General features: G+C 35.5%; 1 protein-coding gene across 20 annotated transcripts in view; it reads right to left on the reverse strand.

Moving 5' to 3' along the window:
- Positions 1 to 27,488, reverse strand: part of RALYL (RALY RNA binding protein like) — a 654,295-nt gene that overhangs the window by 334,365 nt on the left and 292,442 nt on the right. For all 20 annotated transcript variants that reach the window (XM_070480983.1, XM_070480988.1, XM_070480984.1 and 17 more), the window contains one exon: positions 23,234 to 23,512. In XM_070480983.1, the coding sequence (XP_070337084.1) occupies positions 23,234 to 23,489 (256 nt within the window). In that variant the 5' untranslated portion in view covers positions 23,490 to 23,512. The remainder of the gene's footprint in view (positions 1 to 23,233; positions 23,513 to 27,488) is intronic.

The following is a 27,488-nucleotide window of genomic DNA, read 5'->3' on the forward strand; positions in this document are numbered from 1 at the left end:
TGCAAAATCAGGAGCAAGACAAGAACACCCACTACTTCCACTAATATGTAAGTTTGTTTTAGAGCATAATGTAATTTGATAAGGGAAAACAATAATAATTATAAAAGGAGCTATAAAATATGCTTATTTTCAGATATGATTATAGCCTTGGATACCTGGAAAATATCAATAGAGTCACTTAAAAAAGACAGGACTACTTAAAAAATAGAGAATTCAGGGCCAGCCTAGTGGCATAGTGGTTAAGTTTGTGTGCTCCAATTTGGTAGCCTGTGATTTGCAGTTTCAGATGCTAGGCACAGACCTATATACCGCTCATCAAGCCATGCTGTGGTAGTGTTCCACATAAAAAATAGAGAAAGATTTGGATGGACGTTATCTCAGGGATAATCTTCCTTAAGCAAAAAGAGGAAGATTGGCAATAGATATTAGCTCAGGACCAATCTTCTTCACCAAATAAAAAAGAGAGAAAATTTAGTAAAGTAAATCATTATCATATTATCAAAAAATTGCATTTACATATAAAACAAAAATCAGTTACAAGATATAAGAAAAATGATATAATGTAAGAAAAGACTCCATCTGTACTAGCAACATTAAAATAATGTGCTAAAGCAGAAACAACAAGAAATGTATATAAGGACTATATGTGAAGTAAACTATAAAACATTGCTAAGAGATACAAAATACAAGATAGAGTATTATTCAGCTGTAAAAAAGAGTGAGAGCATCTAAAAGATATGGAATTGTTACTGGAATCGGCTGTTAAGTAAAACTGAAACATAGATAGAAGTATTTTTAGTATGTCCTCATTTACCTAAAATGGAAAGTATATAGGTAGATAGATTAGATCTTTGGTGTTAGGTAGCTATACAGATAAATCATTTTTTTTTTTAATTACAAATTGGGCAGAGAGCATTGGTTAGAAGGGATAGAGATAAAAGATAAACTTCTTTGAATATATCTTATTTTTATTTTGGAATCACCTAAGTATAGTACATAGTCATAAAACAAAATAAGTTTAAGAAAAGCAAATAGCAAGATTTCCTTCTTTTTAAAGGCTGAATAATATTCCATTCTATGTATATACCAAATTTTATTTACTCATTCATCTGTCAGTGCACACTGGGTTGTTTCCATACCTTGGTTATTGTTAATAATGCTGCAATGAACATGGGAGTGCAATTATTTGGGATCCTGATTTCAATTCTTTTGGGTAAATATCCAGGAATGGGATTCCTGGATTGTATGATAGCTCTATTTTAATTTTTTGCACAACCTCCATATGTTTTTTATAGTGGGTGCACCATTTTACATTCTCACTAACCATATGCAAGGATTCTAATTTCTCAACATTCTCGTCAACATTTTTATCATTTGATTTTTTGATAGTATCCATCTTAACAGATGTGAGGTGATATCTCATCGTAGTTTTTATCTGCATTTCTATGAAGATTAGTGATGTTGAGCACTTTTTCATATACGTAAGTCTTCTTTGGAGAAATTTCTATTCAATTCTTATGTTCATTTTTTAATCAGGTTATTTGTGTATTCTGCTATTGAGTTGTAGGAGATTCTTATATGTTTTGAATATCAAACTTTTATCAGAAAGGTGGTCTGCAAATATTTTCTCCCATTCTGGAGGTTGCCTTTTCACCTCTGTTGATTGTTTCCTTTACTGTGTAGAAGCCCTTTAGTTTGCTGTAGATGTACCTTGGAGACATTATGGTAAGTGAAATAAGCCAGCCACAGAAGGACGAATACCGCATGATTCTACTTATATGAAGTATCTAAAACAGTCAGACTCATACAAGCAGAGAATAGAATGGTGGTTGCCAGCAGCTGGGAGGTGGGAAGTAAGGAATTGTTGCTCAATGGGTATAAGGTTTCTGTGAAACAAAACGCCTAAGTTCTAGAGATGTGCTGTACAACATAATACCTACAGTTAGCAATATGGCAGTGCACACTTCAAAATATGTTAGGAGGATAGATTTCATGTTAAGTGTTCTTATCACACACAAACACACACAAGAGAACATGAACTTTTTGGAGGGTGTGAATAAGGTTAGAATCTTGGTTGTGTTGATGGTATCACAGATGTATGCATATGCCCAAACTCTTCACGGTGTATACATAAAATATGTGCAATTTTCTGTGTATCAATTGTACATCAATCAACTTCAAAAAAGTAATCCCTAATAATAAAACATTATAATTGTGTATTTACTTGGTGACCTAACCTCACGGAGAAGAACCACTTCAGGTGACTTTAAAGCATAATAATTTTGTCATTCTTACCTAGTAGAATATTCTCTATGGAAAAAAATATTAAACTATTTTCAGAAGTTATAATGGTGTTGGTGCTAATGGTAATGATTTTCTGAGACTCTTACACGTGTATTGTTGGATGATCAAATGAGAAATTATAAAGTTCGATTTGAGAAGAGAGATTTCTGGAAATGCTGAAAGGAAATGCAGACATAAGATTGATGCGGTTAACTAAAATTCTGTAGTCCTGATTAAAAGGCAGTATCAAGACAAACTTGGAATGATTTTTTCCTGTGTGTGTGCGTGTGTCTCCTAGCTCTAACTACTGAGACAACTGTGACAAAAATTCAATAGCAATGAGCCTCCTCAGCACACAGAATGTTGGATCTAAATAAATTTCCCACTATGTGGTGGAGAATTGGCTGATTCCCAGTACGGGGCAGGAAATTACGATCCTGGAACATTCTGTCATATCAGAAATAAAGGTAACTATTAAAGACTACTAGAATTAAGTTAAAATGACCTAGGAACAGCGTGAATATGGTGCCACAAGGCAAAGTCAGGATAATCTGATCACTAATGAAATTACAACTGCAAGGGATTGAAACATATCATCTATGCTTAACTCTTGAGCTTATAAAATTATTAACTACTTTTTAAAACTCATTTTTAATCTTTAGAGAATGCTAGGGAATCAGTTTACTTTCGAATATTAGTATATAGGAAAAGAATGTTATCCTCCTTTTTCTATACAATAATCACTCAGGGTGACCAAACACATGACAAAAGAAGTTTCTCTTTTTAGAATAATTATAACTAATAAAGAAAAAAATGATAGAAGTAGATTACCATATTCAGCAGATATTAGCATCACAAAAGGAGAGAAAACCAGCCATGTACATTTTGATGAAAGTGCACACAATCACCTATGAAGAGGTCTTTAAAAATTCCACCTGAACCTGATCAAGCCTCTAGATACAACAATTTGCAGGAAATATAAGAACAGAGAAGCACATTACATGATAGCACAGGGATACAATCTCCAAACCGGAGAACTTGTGAAACCTTACAGGACAAATGACCCAGTTCTTTCAACAGATAAAATGCAGGGGGAGATGGAGAATGTATTAGGAAAGCCTAACAATTAAGAGATTTAGGGACATATCAACAAATCTCAATCTCTCTATCTTATTTGAATTCCAATTCAAAGAAATTAACTTAAAAAAAAGTATAAGAGAGGGAATTGTGAAAACAGGGAATTGCTACTAAATTGATATCAAGGAATTGTACCAATTATATTTGGAGAGATCATGATATTGTGGTTATGTTTTCCTAAAAAAATCATATTTTATATGTACAGGCAAACGTTTGCAGCTTAAGTGATATGTCTGGGATTTGCTTCAAAACAATAGAGAGAAAAGGAAGGACATGGTTGAGATATAGAAAAATAATATGCTTGTGTATTGTTAATTGCTAAGATGGGGTCATGAATACATCTAGTTCATTATACTATTCTCTTTTATATATGCCTGAAAATCTCTAAAGTAAAAAGTCAAGAAATGAAGCAAAATACCTGTAAAATTAAAATTAACAACACAAAAGTGAGGGGGTGAATGAGCTTAAAGCATCCTATGCACCCAGGATTATCAGAGAAGCAGTAGGAAGGATAATACAAGTTTATCTAACGAATCAAGGAACTCAGCTGCAACCTCTAGGGTAATTCTCCAGGAAGAGCAAAAGTGTATAACTTACAAGCTAATAGGATGGAAAATACAAAACATTAAAAGAAAGATTAATCTAAGAAAGACAAGAAAGAAAAATTAACATGCAACCCATGGGACAAAGAAAAAATAGCGAACTTGTAGATATAAAGTCAAATATATCAGTAATTAAATGTGAATAGATTATTATAATTAAAAGAGAAAGACTGTCAGACTGTGTTTTTAAAAGATAATATTTTGCTTACAAGCATGCTTTAAATATTAAGACAGAAAATCACTGAAATTAAAATAGATGAAAAATAATATACTACGCGAACATGAATCAAAAGGAAATGAGTTCAGCTATATTGAGATCAGACAACATTTTTCTTTAGGACAAAAATAATTGCGAGAGAGAGACAGATATTGTACTGATAAGAGGATGAATTCATTAGAAAGATACAATGATTTCAACTTTGTATTTACCAAATATTATTGCTTCAAATATATTGAGTAAAAATTAAAAGAACTAAAAATATACAGAGATGAATCCATAATCATAATTCATCTCTCATAATAACTGATGGAAAAGAATACAAAAATCAATAAAGATACAGATCAGAGGAATTCAATTAGCAATTTTTGCCTGTCTGACACATAAAGAAGTCTGCACCGAACCAGAGCAGAATTCAAATGCTGTTTGCCAACTGCACACAGAACACTTATGAAAACTGACCATATACAGAGGTATAAAAAAATTTTAATTAATTTATTCTTTGGTTACAGTGAAATTAACCTAAAATCAATTTTAAAAAGAATAAATTCAGTAACAAACTTTTTAAATAACCAATAGAGCAAAAAATAAATATCAGTGTGAATTGGAAAATATTTATTAACTAACTGATTCTGAAAGTAGTACGTATTAGAACTTGCAAGATGACGCTAAAGCTGTACTCAGAGAGAATTACAGAATTAAGGCAGTTTAGAAAACATGAAAAGCTGAAAATCCATTATCTAAGTATTCACTCATGAAGTTATATTACAGAAAGTAGTAAACCAAACCAAACAGGGTAGAAGAAAAGAAATAATAAACGTAAGATTACAGAGTAATGAAACCCAAACAAGCGTGCAATAGAGAAAACACACAAAATATAATTTGGTTATTTGAATAGAAGGCTATACTATCTAAGTCTGACTAAGAAAGAAAGTTAAGGCAAAAATTTCTGACATCAGGACTAGAAAATAGAAAGACATCACTTAAAAGATCCATATGACAGTAAAATATGAGAATACTGTGAATAGCTTAATGACAACACATTTGAAAATGTCTATCAGATTAGCACATCCCTGGAAAACTTCTCTCTCCAAAACCGACACAAGAATCGTTTTAAAAATCTGAATAGTTTTATGTCTATTAAAGTAATTGAATTTGTATTAAAGATCATTCCACAAAATACTCCTGGCCCAAATGGTATCATTGGTGAATTCTCCAAATATCTGCAAAGAAATGAAACTGACCATGTACCCACTCTTGCAGAGTACAGGAAAAGGAACACGCCCCAGTTTATTTTACAAGGTCAGCATCTCCTACATAGCAGAACTGGCAATAACAAGAAACATAAATCTCTGTGATGAACATGGAGGTAAAAACGAAACAACCAAACAAAAGGATTATACTTTATTTCATGTTCCATTGATTCCAGGAGTGTGAGATTGATTTAATATTCAAAGATCAATTCTAGTTCTTCACATGGACAGAATAGAGAAGAAATATCAAATATTCATTTCCATATATAGTGAAAATATTGGATATGATTCAATAAAAATTAATAGCCGATTAGAAATATAAAGACAACTTTCTTAATTTGATAGGGATTTTCCACAAAATAAAATCCTAAGGTAAATGATAATAGCAAAATATTGACAGCTTTCTCATGTAATAGAAAAATAGGTCTGCTACCACGACTACTGTTCAATATTATTTTGGAAACTAGCCAATGAAATAAAGTAAGGAAGGAAACGCATACATATTGGAAGATAAGAAATAAAACTGTCATTATTTGCAAGATACTTGGTTGTAGACATAGAATATCTAAAAGATATAGAGTAAACTGTTAGAATTAATAACTGAATTTAAAAGATCTGTGAGTATATCAATAAATGTACCAGTAATGAACAATTAGGAAATGAAATGTCCAAAATGGTGCCATTTACAGTAGTACCAGCACTATTTACAGTATATCTATAGCATATATGTAATTATACAAATTGATATTAAATAAAATTCTATAATTACATATAAAATATATTTTATACTATATATAAATATTTATGCTATACCACTTATTCTGCGTCCAAACTGACATTTCAGTGCAGTGAGGAAAGAATGGTTTATTCAAAAAATTGAGTTAACTGCATATTCATATAGAAATAAGTAAACTAGTTTACTAACACGCATCATACAAAAACTTCAACTCCACATCTATTAAAATCTAAATGTAAATGGTAAAACAAACAAAAAAAAGCCCCTTAGAAGGAAACATGGGAGGATGTCTTCATAACCATGGAGTAGGCAAAGATTTCTTCAAGAGGACAGAAAAAGCACAAACCATGAAGAATACGAGGCCTCCTGGGGAATTTACAGCCCATGATCTCCCTGCATAGGAGGAAAGCAGAGCCCAGAAAGGATAAGTTCTTGTGTGGGCTCAACATCTCCAGGAAGATGAAAATTTACGACTAGGATTCCAGTTTTCTGAATTCATTTGTAGAAGGTTTTGAGAACCACTGAACAACAGGATTTCATAGGATGTCTCCCCTCTTATTTGCCTTTGGTTTTTATAGCACTTCAGAGGGCCCAGGCAATGTTTTAAGCATTTCACATATATTGATGCAATTAATCTTCACAACAACTCTAGGAGATAGGTCTTCTTATGATTGTCTCCATTTTAAAGACAAGGGAACAGCGCTGAGACCTTCAGTAACTTGCCCCAAATTACGCAACTAGGAAGCAGAAGCGAAGAATCCAACACGAGAAGCCTGCGTCAAGAGCCTGTCATCTTAACTGGCATCTTTCAAAAACGTTGGAAGCTTATCATTTCAGTTTCTTTGTTTTAGTTTCAACTCAAATAAATTAGAAATTGCAGTATCTAAAGATTTTATTGAGGTTTAATATTCTAATTTTTTGCCATGGATTCTAGATTATTTCCAAGTTCTTTAATTCAAATCTACTTCCTGGAAGACTTCTCCAAACAACCTTACAATACTGTATTTCTTTCTAAAATTCCTGTAGCACTCGATGGTGTGCATTACAATATGCCTTATCTTATATTTTCCACCTTCTATTGTACGTTATTTCATACATGCATATTTCACTCCACAAATGCCCTGAAAAAATTACAATAATTTATCCTTTTATGGTACTTGAGCTGCATTATATCATGCTTTATCTTGTATTTGCCACCTTCATTTGCATGTTATTTTATGTATACATATTTTACATATTTGTTGGAAAATTGATTGTTTAAAATATATGGATGTGTTGGATATTTCTTTAGTGGAGAAAGAAAGCTGGAATGGTGAATTATTATTCCACAATTAGGATATTTTCCAAAGGCAGTCATCTATTATATTGTATTGTATTATTTTACTTTACATTTGGCTTTACTTTAATTTTATTTTTGTGTGGAATATGTTTCTTTGCCCCTTTAGAGCTTAATATCTGTTGGCAAGCATTTAACACAATTTCACGCATACTGTTGAAAGAATAAATGTTCATATTAGTACAGTCTTCTGAAATCAATTGAAATTCACAAGTGACTTTCAGACATCTTATCAACAAGATTAAAGGAAAAATTGAGGTATTGTATTTTATCTATTATCATGTCCAGCTTTGCTCTAGGGAATAAGTTAGAACTAATAAGATCCTTCTAAGTGCTGCTCAGAAATTTCCAGTGATAGTCTTCATGAGAAAATTGCTCACAAACAGTATCTACCACTGCTTTCACTAATTTAGGTTCACTGATTGAGTCAAATAGCCAATTTTAGAGACATAAAGAAAATCCCCCAGCCTTTCTATCATATGTGGGGTCATGTATCTCCCTGGTTGACAGACCACTAGTTCTATAATACACTCTATCGTGCAAGTTTGTTAATTAGAATTTGTTTATAGCATATTAAGTAGCTCTGCTTAATTACTGAAATGTGCATTGTGCTTTGCAGTCCACAGAGCGTTGTATTTAATACTTATTATCTGAAAACAAGGGAGGATGAGGATGAAGATGGAAGAAGGAAAACGATTAAGACTTATTAAACAATTACCAGATACTATATGTATACTTTGCATAACTAGGAATAACTTAGAGTAATTTTGAAAAACGTTAAAAGAAAGTTCCAAGACTTTTGTCTTCATGAAAATATGTTCTCTTTAACATTCAGTACATTATAGAATTTCTTTATGTGTAAAATGGCATTAATGAAATTAATTATCTAGTTTCCATGAAGGATGTTGGGAAGACAATTTTTTAAATGTAATAGAGTGAATCTTGAACTTCTTTGAGAAGGTTGATGCGTGAAAATAACATATTCATAAAAATGTTATTAAAATCTACTGTTTGAGTGGCAACATATTTCTGTCAACCACAGAAAAGAGGAAATAAAAGTGACATATACTAAACACTATCTCATAAGCAATTCTTTACACCTCCACTCAGGGCTATCATTCAAGATCATTCACAGCCTTGTGAACAGATTTTTGAAAACAAATAAAATGGTCCTCTAAATATAATGTTGTGCAATTGATAACCACTTTGAATATCTGGATAATATAACATTTGTGGGAAAATTGATTGTTTAAAATATATGGATGTGTTGGATATTTCCTTAGTGGAGAAAGAAAGTTGGAGTGGTGAATAGCTTCAAAGGAAGAAAAAGCCAAAGACTTACTAAGCCAAATTTCATATTCTCATTGCAGCTCATGTTCAAATTAGCTGAAGGGCTAACTTATGACATATCTTGCGAGGTGGAAGCTTTGACAAACTATCAAATTGAGAAAGTATGATGACAATATGTTCTTTAGAGGCAAAAGCTAAAAGACTTTTATTTTTTTATCAGTACAAATGGTAATAGGTTTATATGATGGTGTCTTGCTAAAAGTGTTCTTTATTACTAGCAGCATTCTTTGGATGTTTTCTACAAAATTTTCATGCCTCAGAAGCCCCCACAAGGTTTGTGCCCTTCTCAAGGGGATCTGCAATAGACTATGCTGTCCAAAATGATTATCTGTACTCATCATTTCATCCCAGGCTCTCTATCAGTCGGCTCCTACTAGGTGTTCAGACATTGTGTCTAATTTGTACCTGAAGGCGCATCCAGGAGAATAATACTTACCAAAATGGAGTAAGACGGATGTAATGGCAGAACTAATGCATTGGTTAGAGAAAACATCAACAAGTGATGATGCAACTCTTACTTTCTTAGTTGTAAGAGGCTTTTAGTGGTACTGTTGAATAATATATATTTGAACATCATCCTAAGTGTCTGAATAGTCTCGGAACTCAGTATTTTTCACTTAACACTTTTACAACACCTTTTTCTTTATAATTTCTAGTGGTGATCTGAAATGTTTCAATGGAAGGATTTAATGAAAAAAATCACATCATGAAGAAACATTATATTAAAGATGTGAAGAGAAAGGGCATTTTTAAAAAAAGCTTTTTTGTTGTTAAAAATCGGTAAACACAAACACGTTAACTGTATAGACAGGTAAATTTGTTTCTGGTGTCTGTCTTTTTAAGAATTAAAACAAACTGGTGATACAAGTGGTAAGCTATGGTTGTAAACACATTACTGTAATTGCTCTGAAATGCACATACAGAGTTTTGCTTTCTGGACAAATGAAAAAGATCTATCTTTATTATAAATGATGAGTTATTGTCAAAATAATGCAAAGCATTGTTTTCATATAGTTTATCTTGATTAAAACTATTATAACATTTCTGAATTAATGGAGTTTGGTATGATTACTCTGAAGTAGTGATTCTTAACTAGCAGCAATTTTGCCCCTCAGAGGACATTTTGGTAATAGTGGGACACACTTTTGGTTGTCACTACTGGGAGGGGGCGCTACTCCTATGCAGTATGTAGAAGTCAGAGATGCTGCTAAACATCCTACAATTCACAGGACCACGTCCCCAAAACAAACGCCCAAAATTTCAATACTGCCAAGGTTAGGAAACGCTGCTCTAAAGACACGTATTGCTATATATAGTTCAACTAAAACTGCAAAATACAGGCACCATGTTACTTAATGACAGATAATTATATTACAACAACAAGAAGTAAATAAATATAAAATAACAACAAGCAGCTTGTAACAACTGCACTAAATCTGAGTGTAATCTCTATTCTCAGAGGACCTCTCCCAAGCTGATGTCCTGGCTAAAACAGTGAATTAATAATTATTTGACAGTGAATGAAGAAGTGAATGAATATCTCAACAGTAAGAGGAACTCAGTGTGCATCTTAAATAATGTCACTAATGAAAACATAAGAGCGGGTCAAATGATAGTTAACTAATATAAGATCTTCTTTTGAATACAGTTTCCATTACACCAAATACTATCTCATAAGTATTTCTGCACACTTGGATTCATCAGTGTGACATTCAAGATGCTCCACAACCTGGCATCAATCTTATCTCCTTCCCGTCTTCTCCAGGAGCCCGCTTCTTCATCCACAGGGCTTTATTCTCTTGTGCCTGGCTCCAGGTGTAATGCTTCATTCACCTGGAATTACCTGTCCATCCCCACCCATCCTTTTAACACTCATTTTAAACCTTTCCTTCCCTAGAATCATCTCTCACCCCACCTGTAATCGCCTGAGCTAATCTCTTGCTCCCGGAAATTACTGACTGCTCTCATGGCCTGCCTGCACTGCCTATTCAGAGTCTGTTCAGAATGGCGCAGTGAAGGAAACAGAGGATTTCTCCTAGAACTAGAATGGTTTCAGAGTCTGAAATCTCCGTGTAGAAATTTTTAACACAAGGTACGTACCAGACGCAGGCAAGGTTCTAAGCACTTTGTGAATGTGAGCTCTGCCTTAGCTCTGAACTAAGCCCTACTATTTCCATTTGACAGGTTAGGAAATGAATTCTTAGTGAATAGCTTCTCCAAGTCATTCAACTACATGTGGCAAAGAAGCCAACTGCGCACCAAAGATTTCTATTCTTCCTGCTTACACAGGTACTGGTGGGAACGGCCGCCCAGCCCCACTTGCATCTCGGTGTGGTCAATGGAATGTAGGCAGATAGGATGAGCGCCACTCCCAGGCTTGAACCACAAAACTGCCAGAGCATCATCCTCCCGCTCTGCTGGTCTGACTTCCTTCCAGATCCATGGTAGCCACTCACTGAAAGCTGTCAGAACTTCCTACAGCCTGGCCCCTGGATAAAAGAGGAGAACAGAGCCTCCACCCCAACCCCATCTCCTCCTCAGGGCACCGCGTGTAAGCAAAAAGTAAATGTAGGTAAGGAAAAAATAAACTTCTATTGTATTAATTATCAAAATGTCGGGGTTTGTCCAATACTGAGGCTGGTACACCTTAACTAATATACTAGATGATATTTGTCCTACGAAAACAATCAGGTCAGTCGACAAGTCTGTCCTAAGGACAAATGCAATAGACGCTAGGAACCATACATTCACGTTTGTCCAGGACCATCCTGGTTTAAGCCTGGTGTCACAGCATAATCATTAATACCCTCCTTTCTCACTTGCAGAAGTATCCTGGTTTGGATGACAAAGTGTACAGTCGCACCACTGATACAATGATAGAAAAAGAACTGCTGACAAGAATAGTGAAAATAATGAGGGTCAGAATACGTGAGTTTGATAGCTACAGCACTGTCTGTGTGATATCAGGCAGGTGAACTTCCCTGAGCTTCAGTCCCTAGCCAGCAGAATGGGCATAAATACTCCTGTTACTCACCTCTTGGAATTGTTGTCAGAATCAAAGCTTAAAAGAGCCTTGACAAGGAAGAAGGACTGTGCAAATATCTAGCTATAAATAAGAGAAAACTATGAAAGGATGCCATTTTAAGGAATGTAGACAAAGTTTTCCATGAATAAACTGTTCCTTTAAACCAATATATCATTTACTATAATCTTTGAATGAAATGCATACATGTTAATATTTGATGCTTAAAAAGGACTGGATTATACTTAAAAAAAATTAAATCAGGCCTATTGAACAGCTACACCTGAGCTATCTGACTTTAAAGAGACTGAATACCTAGCGCTGGGGCCCAGGGCAGGCCACCCCAAAATATCCCACAATGGCATATTGATTACTTTGAATTAAAGTTACTTGAAAAGCAGCTAACACAAAAAATAAATAAATAAAAAATAAAAATAAAAAAAGGCACTTTGACCCTCCTCTCTCTATTCTCCCTGAAAGCAGGAAATAAATCTCCCACGTGAAAGGTACCCTCCCCACACCAGGAGACGGACATCCTTATGCCAAAGACCTAGAGCATTCAGGGCTGAGAAGCCTGCATAAGCAAACCCGGCTACTTTTACTAATTTACTAACTCAAGCCTCAACTCTTTAAATTCCTCTGTTATTACATACCCCAAACCTAAGTTTCTTTGTTCCGTCATTCCTCACAAATTTACTGTTTGTGTAAAAAGGTATAAAAGCAGTCTGCTTTGCCCATCTCAAAGAGCATCATTTTTATGATCTCCAATATGTATGTATTAAATTGGTTTTTCTCCTGTTACCTGGTCTTGTGTCAATTTAATTATTAGTCCAGCCATAAGAAATCAAGAGGGATAAAGCAACAGGGAGGGTTTTGGTGAGCCAGCCAGGAGAATCACCACTTGGGAAACTGCCTTCTCCCTGTGACTACTGCAGCTAAGAGATCCTGGGACATCTGACACGGAAGCCGACAAGAAAAACTTTCTTACCATGTCAGCCTTCCAGATCTCTGTCTGCGGGGTCCGATGAAAAGGAAAGTGGTGAGAATCTTTTTTTCTCTCTCTCTCAACTTTGGTTAGCAGGAGAAAATATTTGTGGAATTAGTTTCCTGGAACTCTAGTGACTCTGGTATTTCTAAAGGAGTGCTCTTGATTTTTGTTGATCCTTTCTTCCCGGAGAGGATCATTGTTTTCCTCTGTCTCTGTCTGTTGTGTAATTTGTCATGTGGAGGAAGAATCACAGGGCAGGACAGCAGGTACAAGCCCTGGATAAGCCTGCTGTTCAAGCTGGCCTCACAGACAGGTGAGTACAGATCTCAACAGACCCACGTCTATACAGGCGACCTTTGCTGTCCTCTGCATAAAAACCAGATGAGGTTTTTCCTTCCATCTTGTTCTATGCCCTGAGAACTTGGCTTTTGGACCAGTGAAAATACTTTCTCTGTTGTCCATCCTCCAGAAGGTGCATTATCAGAGTGTACCTGGTGGCCAATGAAACAGACTGGGGGTCTGAGACAGGTGTCACAAGCAGCACTCTCTTTGCCCAGCCGTGCCAGCTCTCAGGGGAAATTGTCATAAGGTGTCCCAGTCCACAGGGGGCTTTTGTCATCTCCACCTTTGTGGCTTGTTAGTGCTGGGAAATTCCATTCCAGTAGTGCCCACCTCGTGTCACCGATTAGCAGGTCTGTGAGTGGAGGTGCCCCACATTCCTGTGGAAGGCCAGAGACAGCATTTCTACCGCACTATCCTTACGGCCTGTACAATGAAGTCCGCTGCTTTCTTAGACTATCCTTTGAGAGTGAACTTTTGGATGTGGTGAGGGCTGCATCTTTGCACTCTCCTCTGAGGACACCTCTTGCATCCGTGGTTAAACCATAAGAGGCCTATTGGTTTGAGTTGTTAAGATCCTACTTGTCAATGGCCAGACTGGCAGATCCTTTAAATCGGCTATATGTTAAAAACCAAAATCAGGACATTGAAAATATAATCACCCCACACATAGGAAAAGTAGGAAAAATTTAAATAGCAATTATCCTGAAACTCTTAGGAAAAGAAACTTGCATTTTTTTCTCTCTGTCCTTTGAAGTTGTAAATTTTATCATGTCTTTGGAATGTAAACACCCCAGGAGATAACAGCCCACAGTCACCTGGATGGAAGCCTGGCTAGCTCAATTGGTAAAGCGTGAGGTTAAAGGGGGAAAAAAAAGGTGGAAAGTATTCCATTTATAAATGCAAGCTCTCTTACCCAAAAATCTAATTCACAGCCTTCTTGTCTAGGGCAAGTATGAATTTTAAAAGTCTTGCCCACAAATATTAACAAAAAAACTTTCAAGCAGGTAACCTTAACGTGTTCCACATGCCAGAGTCACTATTATTTATAAACTAGTGAGTTTTGTATGCAGCTGATTCACGGTTTACAGTTTTTTAATTGTTTTTAACTTTTTTCTTGGAGGTGGGGAAGGTTAGCCCTGAACTAACATCTTCAGCCAATCCTCCTCTTTTTGCTGAGGAAGACTGATCCTGAGCTAGCATGCGTGCCCATCTTCCTCTACTTTATATGTGGGACGCCTACCACAGCATGGCTTGCCAAGCGGTGCCATGTCCGCATCCAGGATCCAAATCAGCGAACCCCAGGCAACCAAAGTGGAACATGAGCACTTGACTGCTGAGCCACCAGGCTGGCCCCAGGTGGCTTAAACTTAAAATTAAAAGCTATAACTTCTTTGTTTATGTTTGTCCATGTATATGTATATCTATTATAAATATGGTATTTTTCTATCTCTGGATGATATTATCAAAACTAGTTTTTAAAGAGCTCCCTTTACTTAAAGTAAGTGCTTACATAAATTATTTCTAACTATAATAGAAACTAACCCAAAATTTTTCAAGTTAATGTGATATAAAATAATCTTTGGTAAATAAAAGCATGTTTAAGTTTACTAATTTAGTACTTCAAGTCTAAATTCTGTTTAAATTCCTCCTTTATTATGTACCCTAAACCTAAGTTTCTTTGTCCTGTCCTCACAAATTTATCGTTTGTGTAAAAAGATATAAAAGCAGCCTGCTTTGCCCACCTCAAAGAGCATCATTTTTATGATCCCCAATACATACATACTAAATTGTTTTTTCTCCTCTTATTCTGGTCTTATGACAATTCTATTATTAGTCCGGCCATAAGAACTCAAGAGGGTAGCAGGGGAATTTCTCCCTGACACTAGTCACCCTACAAGGAGAGCACAGTGCCTCCTCCTTACAGCAACCCCAAACTGTAGCTACTTGCTTTCCAGGGAAATGCAACTGCTCCTGCTCCTTCTCTCTCCCCGTTCCTCTTCTTCCTCTTCTTCCTCCTCCTTTTTCCTCTCTGTTTTCATCTTCTTGTGTTGCTCTTTTCAATAGGGGAGAAGCCCTTTAGGGAAACCCACCTGTTCCTCCAATCCTCCAGCCATTCATCCAGCACATACGTACTGAGCATTTGCCACAGACATGTCAGCACTCTGTTAGAGCTAAAAAGACCAATATAAACATATGCAGTCAACACGCTCAAGGAACTAACCCTAGAGGGGGAAGGAACAGCTACTAATTACAAGATAGTAAATATACAAATATAACTGATAGTATACATGTTCACAAAGGAAGTAAAACATTCCGCCCATGTATGAGGCACCCAAGTAGGTTTCCTTAAAGCGAGGACTTTTGATCTGAGATCTGAAGGATGAATAGTTAAGCGAAGGGAAGTGAGGTGAATTGCTGGGGAGCCTGGTAAGGAAGGACATTCTACACAGTCAAACAGCATGTGCAAAGGGCCTGGTGAGGGAAAGAAGATGACTTGTTCAAAGAACTAATAGAAGTCAATTTAGATGGAGCACCAAGCCAGGCAAAGAGTACAATGATGTAAGTCCGGAGACAAGCGAGAAACAAATCATGTGGAAACTTACAGGCAACAGTGAGAGTCTCAGGTTTTTTTCCTAAGAACAATGAGAAATCAATGAAAGTTTTTAGCAGAGAGTGACAGGATTAGATTTGTATTTTGAAAAGATCACTCCCGATCCAAAATGGTAGCTGAAATCCATTACTCTTGGGGCACACCTGACGGATCATTACACGTTTGTCTGTTTTTTTCTTTACCCTTCCTCAGCATTGCTCCCCATTATCTTCCCTTCTACCAATTCATTCATGGTAAGAATTAAGAATATTAACTAGCTTTACTTTAAAATTAACAGTCTCTATTCATCACGCTCCTTCTTCAAATTCCTTCAGCATTTGCAAGACATTTATAACGTAATGAAATTAATTTCTCCATTTTATGTATTCTTTTTCTAAGCTAGACTGCTCCTCAACAATAAGAATCTGGATACAGGTTTCAGAGGAAGAATGATTTCTATAGATAAATTATTTTTTTGTGTTGGGTTCCTCTTACTACTAATAACTGAATTCTTAAGTTCATAAATTGTGTCTTTTGCAAGCAGCATAACAGTGAAATAATCTAAAAGAAGACATTACAAATGTTTATTTATAGCACGTGTGGAATCAAGCCAGTGTCATCAGCAGACATCGGCACTGCTCTAGACTTGGTCTCCGACCTCTGCATGATATTTTGGTATAAAAGGACACTTTATGTGGGACTTTTCATATAAAAATTGTCAGTATTCAACATTTAAAAAGCTTGTTTCACCTTTCACGTAACAAGTTTGACAAGAAAAAGTTGGAATGTGTAAATTTAGATTAAAAATGCAATAAACATTTCCAATATTAACAAAATTTAGAATCCAAATTCAATGAAATATTGAGGATATTTTAGTATCTCACCTTTTTAAATTTAAACTTTATTGAAATAAATTAAATAACCAAACTTAGATATATTTTCATCAGGAGTTTTACATTATAGAAATTGTATTTTCTACAAAAAATATTCAGAATAATCTCCTGGCTAGATTCTGATATTTTAGGAATCCCCAAGTAACTTGGATTAAAATGCAATCAAGTGTTTATTTCCACAGAAGGTTTAGCAATCCCCCATTACATATCAAAGGCAGGAAGCCAGGAATAAAAAGGGATATCCTTTTTCCACCATAGTGCAAAAGATGTGCTGAAGAACTGAAAATGCGTAAAAGCAACTAAATTAAGTGTCAGCCATGATTCCTTTTCTGTATAATACCCACTGGGTGTGCTGTGATGGCTGTTTGGAAGACAGCAATACCAACAATCCATCTTTCCACCCAGTTTATTCATTTGAAATCCTTTAATGTGTTCAATTATCATATCTCAAACATATGATAAAGGGTATTTATCAGGCAAATTTCCTCAGGCAGCCAATCGTGAGGAGGGAATGAGAAGAGGAGACAACAATGGGGAAAAGAAGAGATGATGATTTTGAATCATGTGTCACGGCCTGGGGAGTCTGTTAACTGAGAAAGAAAGGCATCAATTTTAAAGAAAATAGCATAAAATAGGGGAGGAAGGCACCCAAAATAAGTATGTCTACCTGACAGTCAGGTCTAGGACATGCCTTGATCACAGGTTAAAAAAACCCCAAAAAACTGGAGACATTCTTGGCAGTTTGAAGAAATAAGTATTTCTGTTGAATTGCTCTGGAGTAATAAATGTATAAAAGTCTAACTGCAAGGGAAAAATTCCACCCTAACTATTAGTTTAAGTGGTTGTGTCTGGTATTTCCACTGTAATCTTCTTTGCCCTAAACATCTTCACTGCAAGTATTTTCTCGGCATGACTAATTGGCTGTAAGACAATTTTGCCATAAAAGATAAAATAACAGGTTGACAGTTTGGCTTCATTTCTCCATTGATGCAGTACTCCCAATTTTATATTACATCAATCTTAGCTTCACATTTCTCATAGAACCTTGGAACATCTATCAAGGGACATGTGACAATACGCCAAGGACAAACAACAGCGTAGAAGGGTTTTCGCAACACAATACAGAGCTCAGTTGCAAATATGCATCCTAGTATTTGGAACTGATACCTCTCAATGAATGAAGAAATTTTAGCAAAAAAGAAGTGTGATGGATGGCAAACAAAGAGATGAATCAACAAGTCAAAAGAATAAAAAAACATTATAATACTATGAGTGAAAGATTTCAAAGACAAATGCTTAGGTACAACTCACAAAATAAAATTAGTATTTTGTACTGTATTGCCATGAAACTACACAGATTTTAAATGTATTCAAATATTTCGTATTTTAAAATAAAGTCTTTTTAATTTTGCTATTCATTCTTCATGTTTCATTATATTCCTTTTAATGTCACTTTTATTTTTCCTTATTTTATCTTTTACAGCACATTTGCCCTATGGCTAATTAGTTATCAGGAAAAAATGCAGCAAAGAAGTCTACTGCAAATAAGCTTAAATGAAATTACCTAGAACCTTGTGTGGTATATGCCTTTAAGGGAAATAACCTCAGGAAACAAATTTTGCATTCAATAAAACATTCCTTGGGTTCATTATCATGTTGATAAAATGGATGGACCATTGAACTAATCCAAGGTGCTTTTTCATGGGTTGTGGTATAGAATTTAGGAATCTCTGTCAACATAGTAAGAATAAAAATCATAGGGAGAGAAGTTAATCAAGACCTTAGACCATGACCTACTTTCAGAATCCAGATTCAAGTCCCAGTATTTTGAGCTCCAATTTCGGACCTCCCCTAGCTACGCTATGCAATGCAATGCAATTTTCAGTTGGGATTCAGTGATTTTTAAAACAATTTCTCATTTTATATGAATTTGAAAAGAATATAAAATAGATACTTTAAAATTTCAAATCAGAATTTGATGATAATTTCAAATTAAAAGACGTTTTCTCCAGAAAGATAAAAAGAATATTTTATAATGTAGGTACATGTTATTCTTGTTCTTAAATTCTTCAGGTGTACTAATGTAGTCAAGTGAATAAAATTACCCTGACCAGATCTGCAATGGTTCACTTGCAATTGGTCTGAGGAACATTTCTTTTTATGCCAATGGTTTTATTAAAGACAGATAATGAAACTTGGCAAGGTAGATAAAGTTTTCTCTGCTACTCAGCTGGGCAGATGGCATTGGGTATAGCAGACATTGGTGTGGAAAGAGAATAAGCTCTCATAAATGAGATTTTTAAATATTAGAATCAATAGGAACTTTTTTCTCATATGGCCTTGGAAGTTTAGAAATCACTAGCAGTTTAAGAAAAGTGACTTAAGGACTCTGAGCTCAGAAGGTAGTCATCCACTACGGGAAACTGAGGAAAGCCACGGTAACTACAGCTCGAATAGCTGTGTAGAAAATATTTTGGATTTAGATTTTCAGAAGGCTTATCAGAAGGAAAGTTCTTTTTATTGACTTAAAATTTTCTCAACAGATCTATCTTCAGAAATCTTCTTCTTATGCTATATACTTTCCCTGACAAGCTTATCCATTTCTAAAGTTTTAACACTATCTGTGTTGATGACTCTCAAAACTCTAATCTTAGTCCAAATGTCTCCTCTTAGCTTGGACCTGTGCATCCAAGATACTCCTAAATACATATACCTGGATAGCCTCAGGCATTCACGTTAACCTTAATACATCTACTCACTCCAGAGCCTATTGTCTTAGAAGAAAACCGCTTTTCCTTAGGAAATCATTCTCCATCATCCTAGTGGTCTGCAAAACTATCCAACAGAAAATTGAACCCAGAAATATGGGAATCATTTTGATTCTTCTCTCTCTTTTCTTTTTCTCACCCATTGTGCCAACTAGTTATTAGATCTTATTGATCCTACCTGATTTTCCTCATTTTTCCCTCTTCATTTCCAGAATTGGAACCCTGAATTCTTTCAGTAGGCTCCCAAGACGTGTCCCCTTTTCTAGTCTTACAGCAACAAAATCTACCCATCCAGGTGCTGATGGATTATTCTTTCAATAAAAGACATTTCAACATATTACTTCCAAACTTAAAATCCTTCAGTGTCCCCATTACTTGCAGAAGCAAAATAGCTATTAATATTTTCCATTTAAGAAATGCTAGGTTTCGACACATGCATAGCCTATTTTTAACTGAAGGATATATCTATAATCTCCACAGAACTATAAAAACTCCTCATTATGATGCTTAATTTTTCTGGTAATACTGATGTTTAATTCTGGTCTCTGAATTATATATATAATGATTTTTAAACATGTAGTGATATGAAAAGATTGTTTCTACTTAGAAGAAGATACTTAGTGTGCACTGAGATCAAATAATATAGGTAAAATACTAGCCCAGCACATGGCTTGATCAATATTAATTCCTTCTTTCTCTAAAGGGAAAGAAGCATACTTAGATAGCTCGTAGTACATGAAGCTAATATCAGTTTCATATCACAGTGGTCTATTATTTGATCCATAATCAATTCACTTCAAATTAAGGGTGTGAAGGGTTGCAAATCATAAAGAGTTTATTTGAGAGTCAAAAGATTCAAGATCCAAGTGATTTACCTAAATCTAAGCTGTCCTCTGTTACCAAAAACAAAGGTACAGGGGCTGGCCCCGTGGCCGAGTGGTTAAGTTCGCACGCTGCGCTGCAGGCGGCCCAGTGTTTCGTCGGTTCGAATCCTGGGCGCGGACATGGCACTGCTCATCAAACCACGTTGAGGCAGCATCCCACATGCCACAACTAGAAGGACCCACAACGAAGAATATACAACTATGTACCGGGGGGCTTTGGGAAGAAAAAGGAAAAAATAAAATCTTAAAAAAAAAAACAAAAACAAAGGTATAGTCATAATGACGTTTCAGTCAACGATGGACCACATTTATGATGCTGGTCCCATAAGATTAGTGCCATAGAGTCAAGGTGTGTAGTGGGCTATGCTATGTAAGTTTGTGTAAGTGCATTCTATGATGTTTACACAATGACAAATCGCCTAACAACACCTTTCTCTGAAAGTACCCCTGTCGTTAAGTGACACACAACTATATAGTATTTAAAGCCAGAAATGGATAATACTTCCTGAAAAACTAAGTATTTAAAGCCAGAAGTGGATATATCTTCTTCAGGACTTGACTGAGGAATGAGCTTCCCATAGGAAGAAGCGGGAGACATGCCTTTGCCTGAATTTCTAGGAATATGGTTTAAGAGAAGGCGGGTATATTGCAATACTGGACCTGAAAAGCAAAGCTATTAGTTAAGTCCTAAAGCACTTCCTTTGCATGAAACGATATTCAGCTCAGACACAAGTAGTGAAAGACTAGATTTCAACTAAAAGAATAGAAAGTTTTTGCCTTGGATTCAGGAAGAAAGTGTGATTAAGGCTGATTAAGATGGATGCCCCAGAGATTAACCTGAGAACACCACCAAGAGAGGATCCAAGATGAGAGACTGGGAATGAAAAATGGTATCTTATTAGAAACAATTTAGGGGCTGGCTCGGTGGCACAGTGGTTAAGTTCCCATGTTCCACTTTGGTGGCCCGGGGTTCGCCGGTTCAGATCCCGGGTGCTATATTCCTATATGGTTATGATTATTTATGGGTCTATAGCAAGAACTTACGTAAAGCATCTTTTTTTTCCTCTCAAGACTATTACTTCCGTCTTCACCCTCATTTTATTCCATACTTTCCTAAACAATTTCTTAACTATGTTATATAATTTGATAATACAATATTCTTAACACTCTTCTAACTTGATTTGTCTATGCTCTTAGCTTGTCTCCTTTATATGCTCCTTCATCTTTATGTCCGTGGCCATGATAGAGGTAACATCATAAATTAAAATATGCAATTCCAGATACCGAAGAAAGCTACGAGAACAGTAAGAAGCACAGTAATGGAGCAGACAGGGGAGGGGAGAGAGCAGAAGACTATTTCACTTTGGATAGTTCGGTCAGGAAAAGCCTCTCTGGGTAAGTAAAATTCGTGCACAGCACACAACAAAGCAGGGACCAAATAATTAGCAAAGACTTGTCTTCTGAGCAGAGGGAACAGCAAGTGCAAAGCCTCTGAGACAGGAACAACCTGGGAACATCTGGGCATATCAAGACGGCCAGCATTACTAACATGCTACAAGGCAGAGGGAAGAAAGAGATAGAGTTGAAAATGTGGAAGTGTGGGGCATCGTAGGAACAATATAGAATACAAATCTTATTATGGGTGAGATGGAAAGGCTGTAAGAGGTTTAAGAGCAGGTTAATGGCGTAATCTCATTTACATTTTTAAAGGGACACTCTGGCAAGCTCAGAAAGCAGCAGACCAGTGAGGGAGTTATTCTACTAATCCACCTGAGATATAACAGTGGCCTGTAAGAGATGGCTATTGGTATAGATTTAAAAAGTGATCGACTTTGGGATATATCTATGGCAAGAAACGTGATGATGGATTATATCTGGAGTATAGAGGGGAAGAGAAAAATCAGAGTTTACACCTAACCTACGTTTTTGTTTGAAAAACTTGATAAATGGGGGTTCCATTTACTGTGATGAAGTCTGAGGGTGGAGGAAGTTGGGGGTGTGAAAAATCAAGAATTTTGTTCTGGGCATATAAAGCTGAGATGCCTGTTGGACATCCAAGAGAAGGTGTCGTATAAATAGTTTAATATATGAAACTGACCAGCAAAAGAGATATAAATTAAGGAATCACTGATGTATTAATTATACTTTTTCCTTGTGTAGAAAATTAGATTGTCTAATTTTTATTTTTTACCTACATATTTATTACAAAATATTTTCTCGTAGGTATTTTCATTTTACTTCAGATTATAATTTCTCCTTTCTTGATAAAACTATATTATTCTTTGGACGTTAGACATAAATCTAATTAATGCACATGGCTGAACAGGCATGATGTACAAGATTCCCGACTAGCTAAGAAAGAGGGGGTTAAATTCTTTTCCAGTTCTCAAGATTTACGTCCTTTTGCTATTTTCTATCCCTTCTCCCCAAAAAATAAAAACAGGAAATGAGGAGGATACATTAGCCCCTCAGAGCAAATGCTATATGTACAAATTCAAAGTTATTTTTTGCTTAGGCTAGTGTTTCCTGGAAGATAGATACCATTTCAAGTCAAATAAAGTTAAATAGGATGCGTATTTTTTATTCGTCTGGCCCTGTTAGGATTGGTGGAGATAACAAGTATTACCAAGCAGAAGTGATCTCATTTATGAATTTGTATAGAAAATAAGACACATATGCAAAACAAATGAGAACAAGAAAATAATATAAATTATAAATATACAAGTACTATAATTGGTTAAAGAAGAGATGGATCTTATGGTAGTGCTGGCTTTAGAACAAGACCGCATCCAGATGTGTGCAGAGCGAAATCCCTAACTAAGCGTGACTTACCAAGTGGTTGGCCCGCGATGATCCTGGCATTTTCTCCGGCCACTGCAGCTCTTGCATGTCGCTCACTCATGTACTGTACGAACGCATAACCTTTGTGAACTGAGCATCCAACTATTTTTCCATACTTTGAGAAGATGGCTTCAATGTCAGCTTTCTTGACAATGGCTGTGTTCAGATTGCCGATGAAAACACGGGAGTTGATGGACTTGGGGTCATTCTTATTGGTGACATTGCTGGTCTGTGTTTTGCCAGTCATGGTTGGCTCACCTTGTTTTAATCCTTAAACAAAAAAAAAAACAACAATCAAAAGGAAAATAATTAAATTCAATGGATACCAGTGGCTTTCAACACTTTTTCAATAGTGTACCAGGTAACCTCAAATCCATAACTATTACTGATTTTCTTGAGAAGAAAATTTAGTAATAGAAATGGTGAATGTTGCATTACAAAATGCAATAGGAAAATACTTATGATCACTCAGCACATAGTTATAAATAAATTCTGATTTACTTATCCAGAATTCAGCTTGGCATAACGACTAAATCTTTTGTGGGTTTTTTTTCAGTCTATCAATTTTTCAGAAGCAAGTTTGAGGAATAAGCCACCTTATTCTATTATCGAAAAAGTAAATCCAGTATGGCCAAGGTCTGATGACAGACTACAACAAAGTAACCTCATTCATTGTTGAGAACATGCATTTTTATTTCTACATTTTCGATGATACGTAGACATATTGGCTATTTCATTATCAGAAGCCTCCTATCAGAAACTAACAATTCAGTCCATTAAAAACTGTGGAAGAGAAAAAAAGGTATTAAAAATAAAAAAATTAACTGGAAAATTTAACATAAGGAAAATGAGACTTAGAAATTAAGAGATTTAACCAGAATTAATTCTGTACATTCTATTTAATTCAGCTAATGTCAAATGTTAGTTTCAAAAAAGAAATCAGCACGTGTGGCTAGTTTTCATCAATGATCAGCAAATTAGTAGACTGGGGTATTTGTGTCGAAATTTCTATTCTTAACATTATTTTAAATTCATTTAACTAACAGCTCTTACGTTGCCTAAAAATTGTTTTCTGAGTTTGGCAGAGTGTTTAATTGTGCTTAATTAAAATCAATTAAACCTTTATTTTTAAGTACTCCAGCACTCACAGATTTTTTAAGGCTTTAAAAATTCATTAATTCATTCATTAGTTCATTCAACAATATTTATTAAGAATCTTTTTTTTTTTTTTTTGCCAGGCATCATCCTCTAAAATGCCTAACAATTTAAAGAAACCAATATGGTGAAAATAAAATTTCAACCAGGATGCAATCTGTGACACTGATGATCATTGTTGAACATTAGCTAATTGACACATTTTATCAGTGACAAATATATTTTTCTATGAAGAATCTATTTTAAGATCTTATAGCTATAAAAATAATTAATAAATGCATCTTGTTTTTAAAAAACAATTTTAAATGACATTTCTAAATTGACCATTAAAGTGGTGGAAATCCTTAAGGCATGTAAATTGGATATGCTTGAAAGATTATTCACTATGCATTTAAACCAGCTACTTCTGAAATCCAGAGTGACCAAGTAACATAAAAATGTTCCAATTAGGCTGTTAATTATCACATCTTGGATTATTAAAATTTTACTAAATACTGGACACTCAACATTATACATATCTTTTTACAACGAACGTTGATTTCATAAACATTTAGTTATTCACAAAAACAGTAAGAGTGCGTCATCATTAAAAACAAAGATTACATTGCTGCCCTGTTTTATTTCCCCTTAGCTACATTTAGGTAGGTTCCTTATGAATTATTCAAGGTTAAGGCTGAAGGAAAGGAAAGCTGATAATTTTTCTTTTTAATTTTGCAATTTAAGCTATTGCATACCAAGACAAATGCTCTGAGAATCAACTGAAACAAGAAAAATCAAGGCATATATATCTATTTTAAACAAATGTTTAGCTTCTTCATATGATCTAGTGTATTCTAATCACACTGAGGGGAAAAATAAACTAAAAATTCATTTTTTTGGCTCCAGAATGGATTGATGGTTATCTTTCTTACCACTCCAGGCCAACATCAGTAATGCAACCCACAGGCATAATATTATTTTCTTTTTTTACTCTTATGTGATAAAAATTTTTAGATACATCATAGAGTTACTTTCAAGAATAAATAATTCTTAAGGTTCACATTTTATTTCCTGGACAGGCATAAATTAGCTGAATGCAAACACACAAGAATTGTTAGATTAGGATAGATTAGTTTTACAGAGTCAGGTGGTCTGTCTTTGACAGTGACCCCGAGTCAAATTTACTATGAGGACATAGCTGTGCTCTGAATTCTCATGTAAATGTCAACATGATTCCTCTGGCTCCATCCTTTTACTCTACATGGATGATTCATAAGTGTAACTCCAAACTGCCAATCGTGTAATTCTACTTAAGGAGTCTTAATCATCTTAAAATCTACATGTATCTAATGTCTCACACAGACTGACTTGCCTGTTTCTATCAGTGTTTATAATAATGAAAGAGTTTTTTCCTAGCATTGTGCATTATTGTTTCAACATTTTCTGCAAAATCAAGCTTTAACTCATAGTGTAAGATTTAGCTCGTGTTTCTATGTTACATGAATCTTCGATCAGTTGAAGAAGGATTTCTGCTTTCTGCCGTGATGGAATAACAGGCATTAAATTAACCCTCCGCACTCAAACAACTAGAAAACCAGGCTAATATAGATGAAACAACTGTTTCTCAGACATTAAACCTCAGGCAGTGCAGAGCCGGGACAGCTGAGGGAAAAGAAACAAAAGGAAGGCCTAGGATAGCCCAGCTTTCTGCCTGGAAAGCCTATTTCAGGTTGCAGAGCTGGTGTGCATGTGCGTGTGTGCCTGCGTGCACGCATGTCTGTGTGCAATGGAAAGCAGAGACAGGGGCCTTCCTGAGTTGAGGCGATAGAGATCAGAGTTCAGGGCATCTGAGGAGGCAGGAACTTGTGTGGTGGATTTCTAGAGAAGAGAGAGCTATACAGAAAGCTAATTCCAGAAATTATCTTGGGGGGGGGGGTCCCCTGAATCTATGCTGATTCCTAGGAAATGCCTGCAAAGAGTGAACTCCTATGAAGCTGGTTATCAGTGATGGGAAATCTGTGGGCCGAATGGTTCCCAGACCCACAAAAGGCTGACAATCACTCAGTTCCTCTCAGCAACAGTGCAGAGTCCATATTGGCTCCCTGGAGCGTCAAGTTTGGACATCAGAAGGGCCAGGTCTTAGTAACGGGGATAAAGGATCCCTACAGGAAAAGGTACTCTGGCCCTCTCCAACAAACCTTAGAAAGAAATCCAAAGATGATCAAACTAAACCAGAATAACCTAAAAGTCTATCAGAGCAAACCACTACACTTCTTTTAAAAATATAGAACTCAGACACTCAATAACATAAAACATAAAATCTTCAGCATGCAATCAAAAACTCCTAGAGATCCCAAGAATCAGAAAACATGCCCTATAACCAGGAAAGAAATTAAAGATAGAAAGAGTCAAATGGATCATCTAAAGATGAAAACTACAATAATCAAAATAAAAAGATACACTTAATGGATGCTACAGTTGATAAGACTCCACACAAGAACAGATTTGTGAATGTGAAGTTGTAGAAATAGTGACTATCCAAAATCTATCAGAGAAATAAAGTACTGAAAAAACTAAATAGAGCCGCAGTGAGTTATGTGACAGCATCAAGCTGTTTAACATACATACATCTGGAGTCCCAGGAGGGCAAAAATCTTGAAAAAAAAATAATTTCCAAAATTTCCCAAATTTAATGATTGCTCTATCATTGCACAGATTCAAGAATCTCATTGAATCCGAATCAGAATAAACACAAAGAAAACCACACTCAGACACATCATAATCAAACTTCTGAAAATCAGTGATAAAGAGAAAAACCAGGGAGCTCTCAGGCACTGGAAAAATGCCTACATTCTGAGAAAAAAAAAAAAGTACTACAAAACAAATGATAAGGAAAAAAATAAACTTTTCAGTGGAAATGTAACTAAACCCAGAACTCATCTCTGTTTTGAAGTTGGAAGTTTGAATGGACCTGGTGTCAAGTGTCTACGAAAGCTGTTATATAAAAGATAAATTGGAGGTCACTGCTGCCCCATCGAACTTTCTGTAATGATGGAAATACTCTACAATATTTGCACTATCCAAAAAGGTAGGCAACAACCCCATGTGACTT

This window comes from Equus asinus, chromosome 12 (assembly GCF_041296235.1).
Source record: "Equus asinus isolate D_3611 breed Donkey chromosome 12, EquAss-T2T_v2, whole genome shotgun sequence".
Classification (NCBI taxonomy): Eukaryota; Metazoa; Chordata; class Mammalia; order Perissodactyla; family Equidae; genus Equus; species Equus asinus.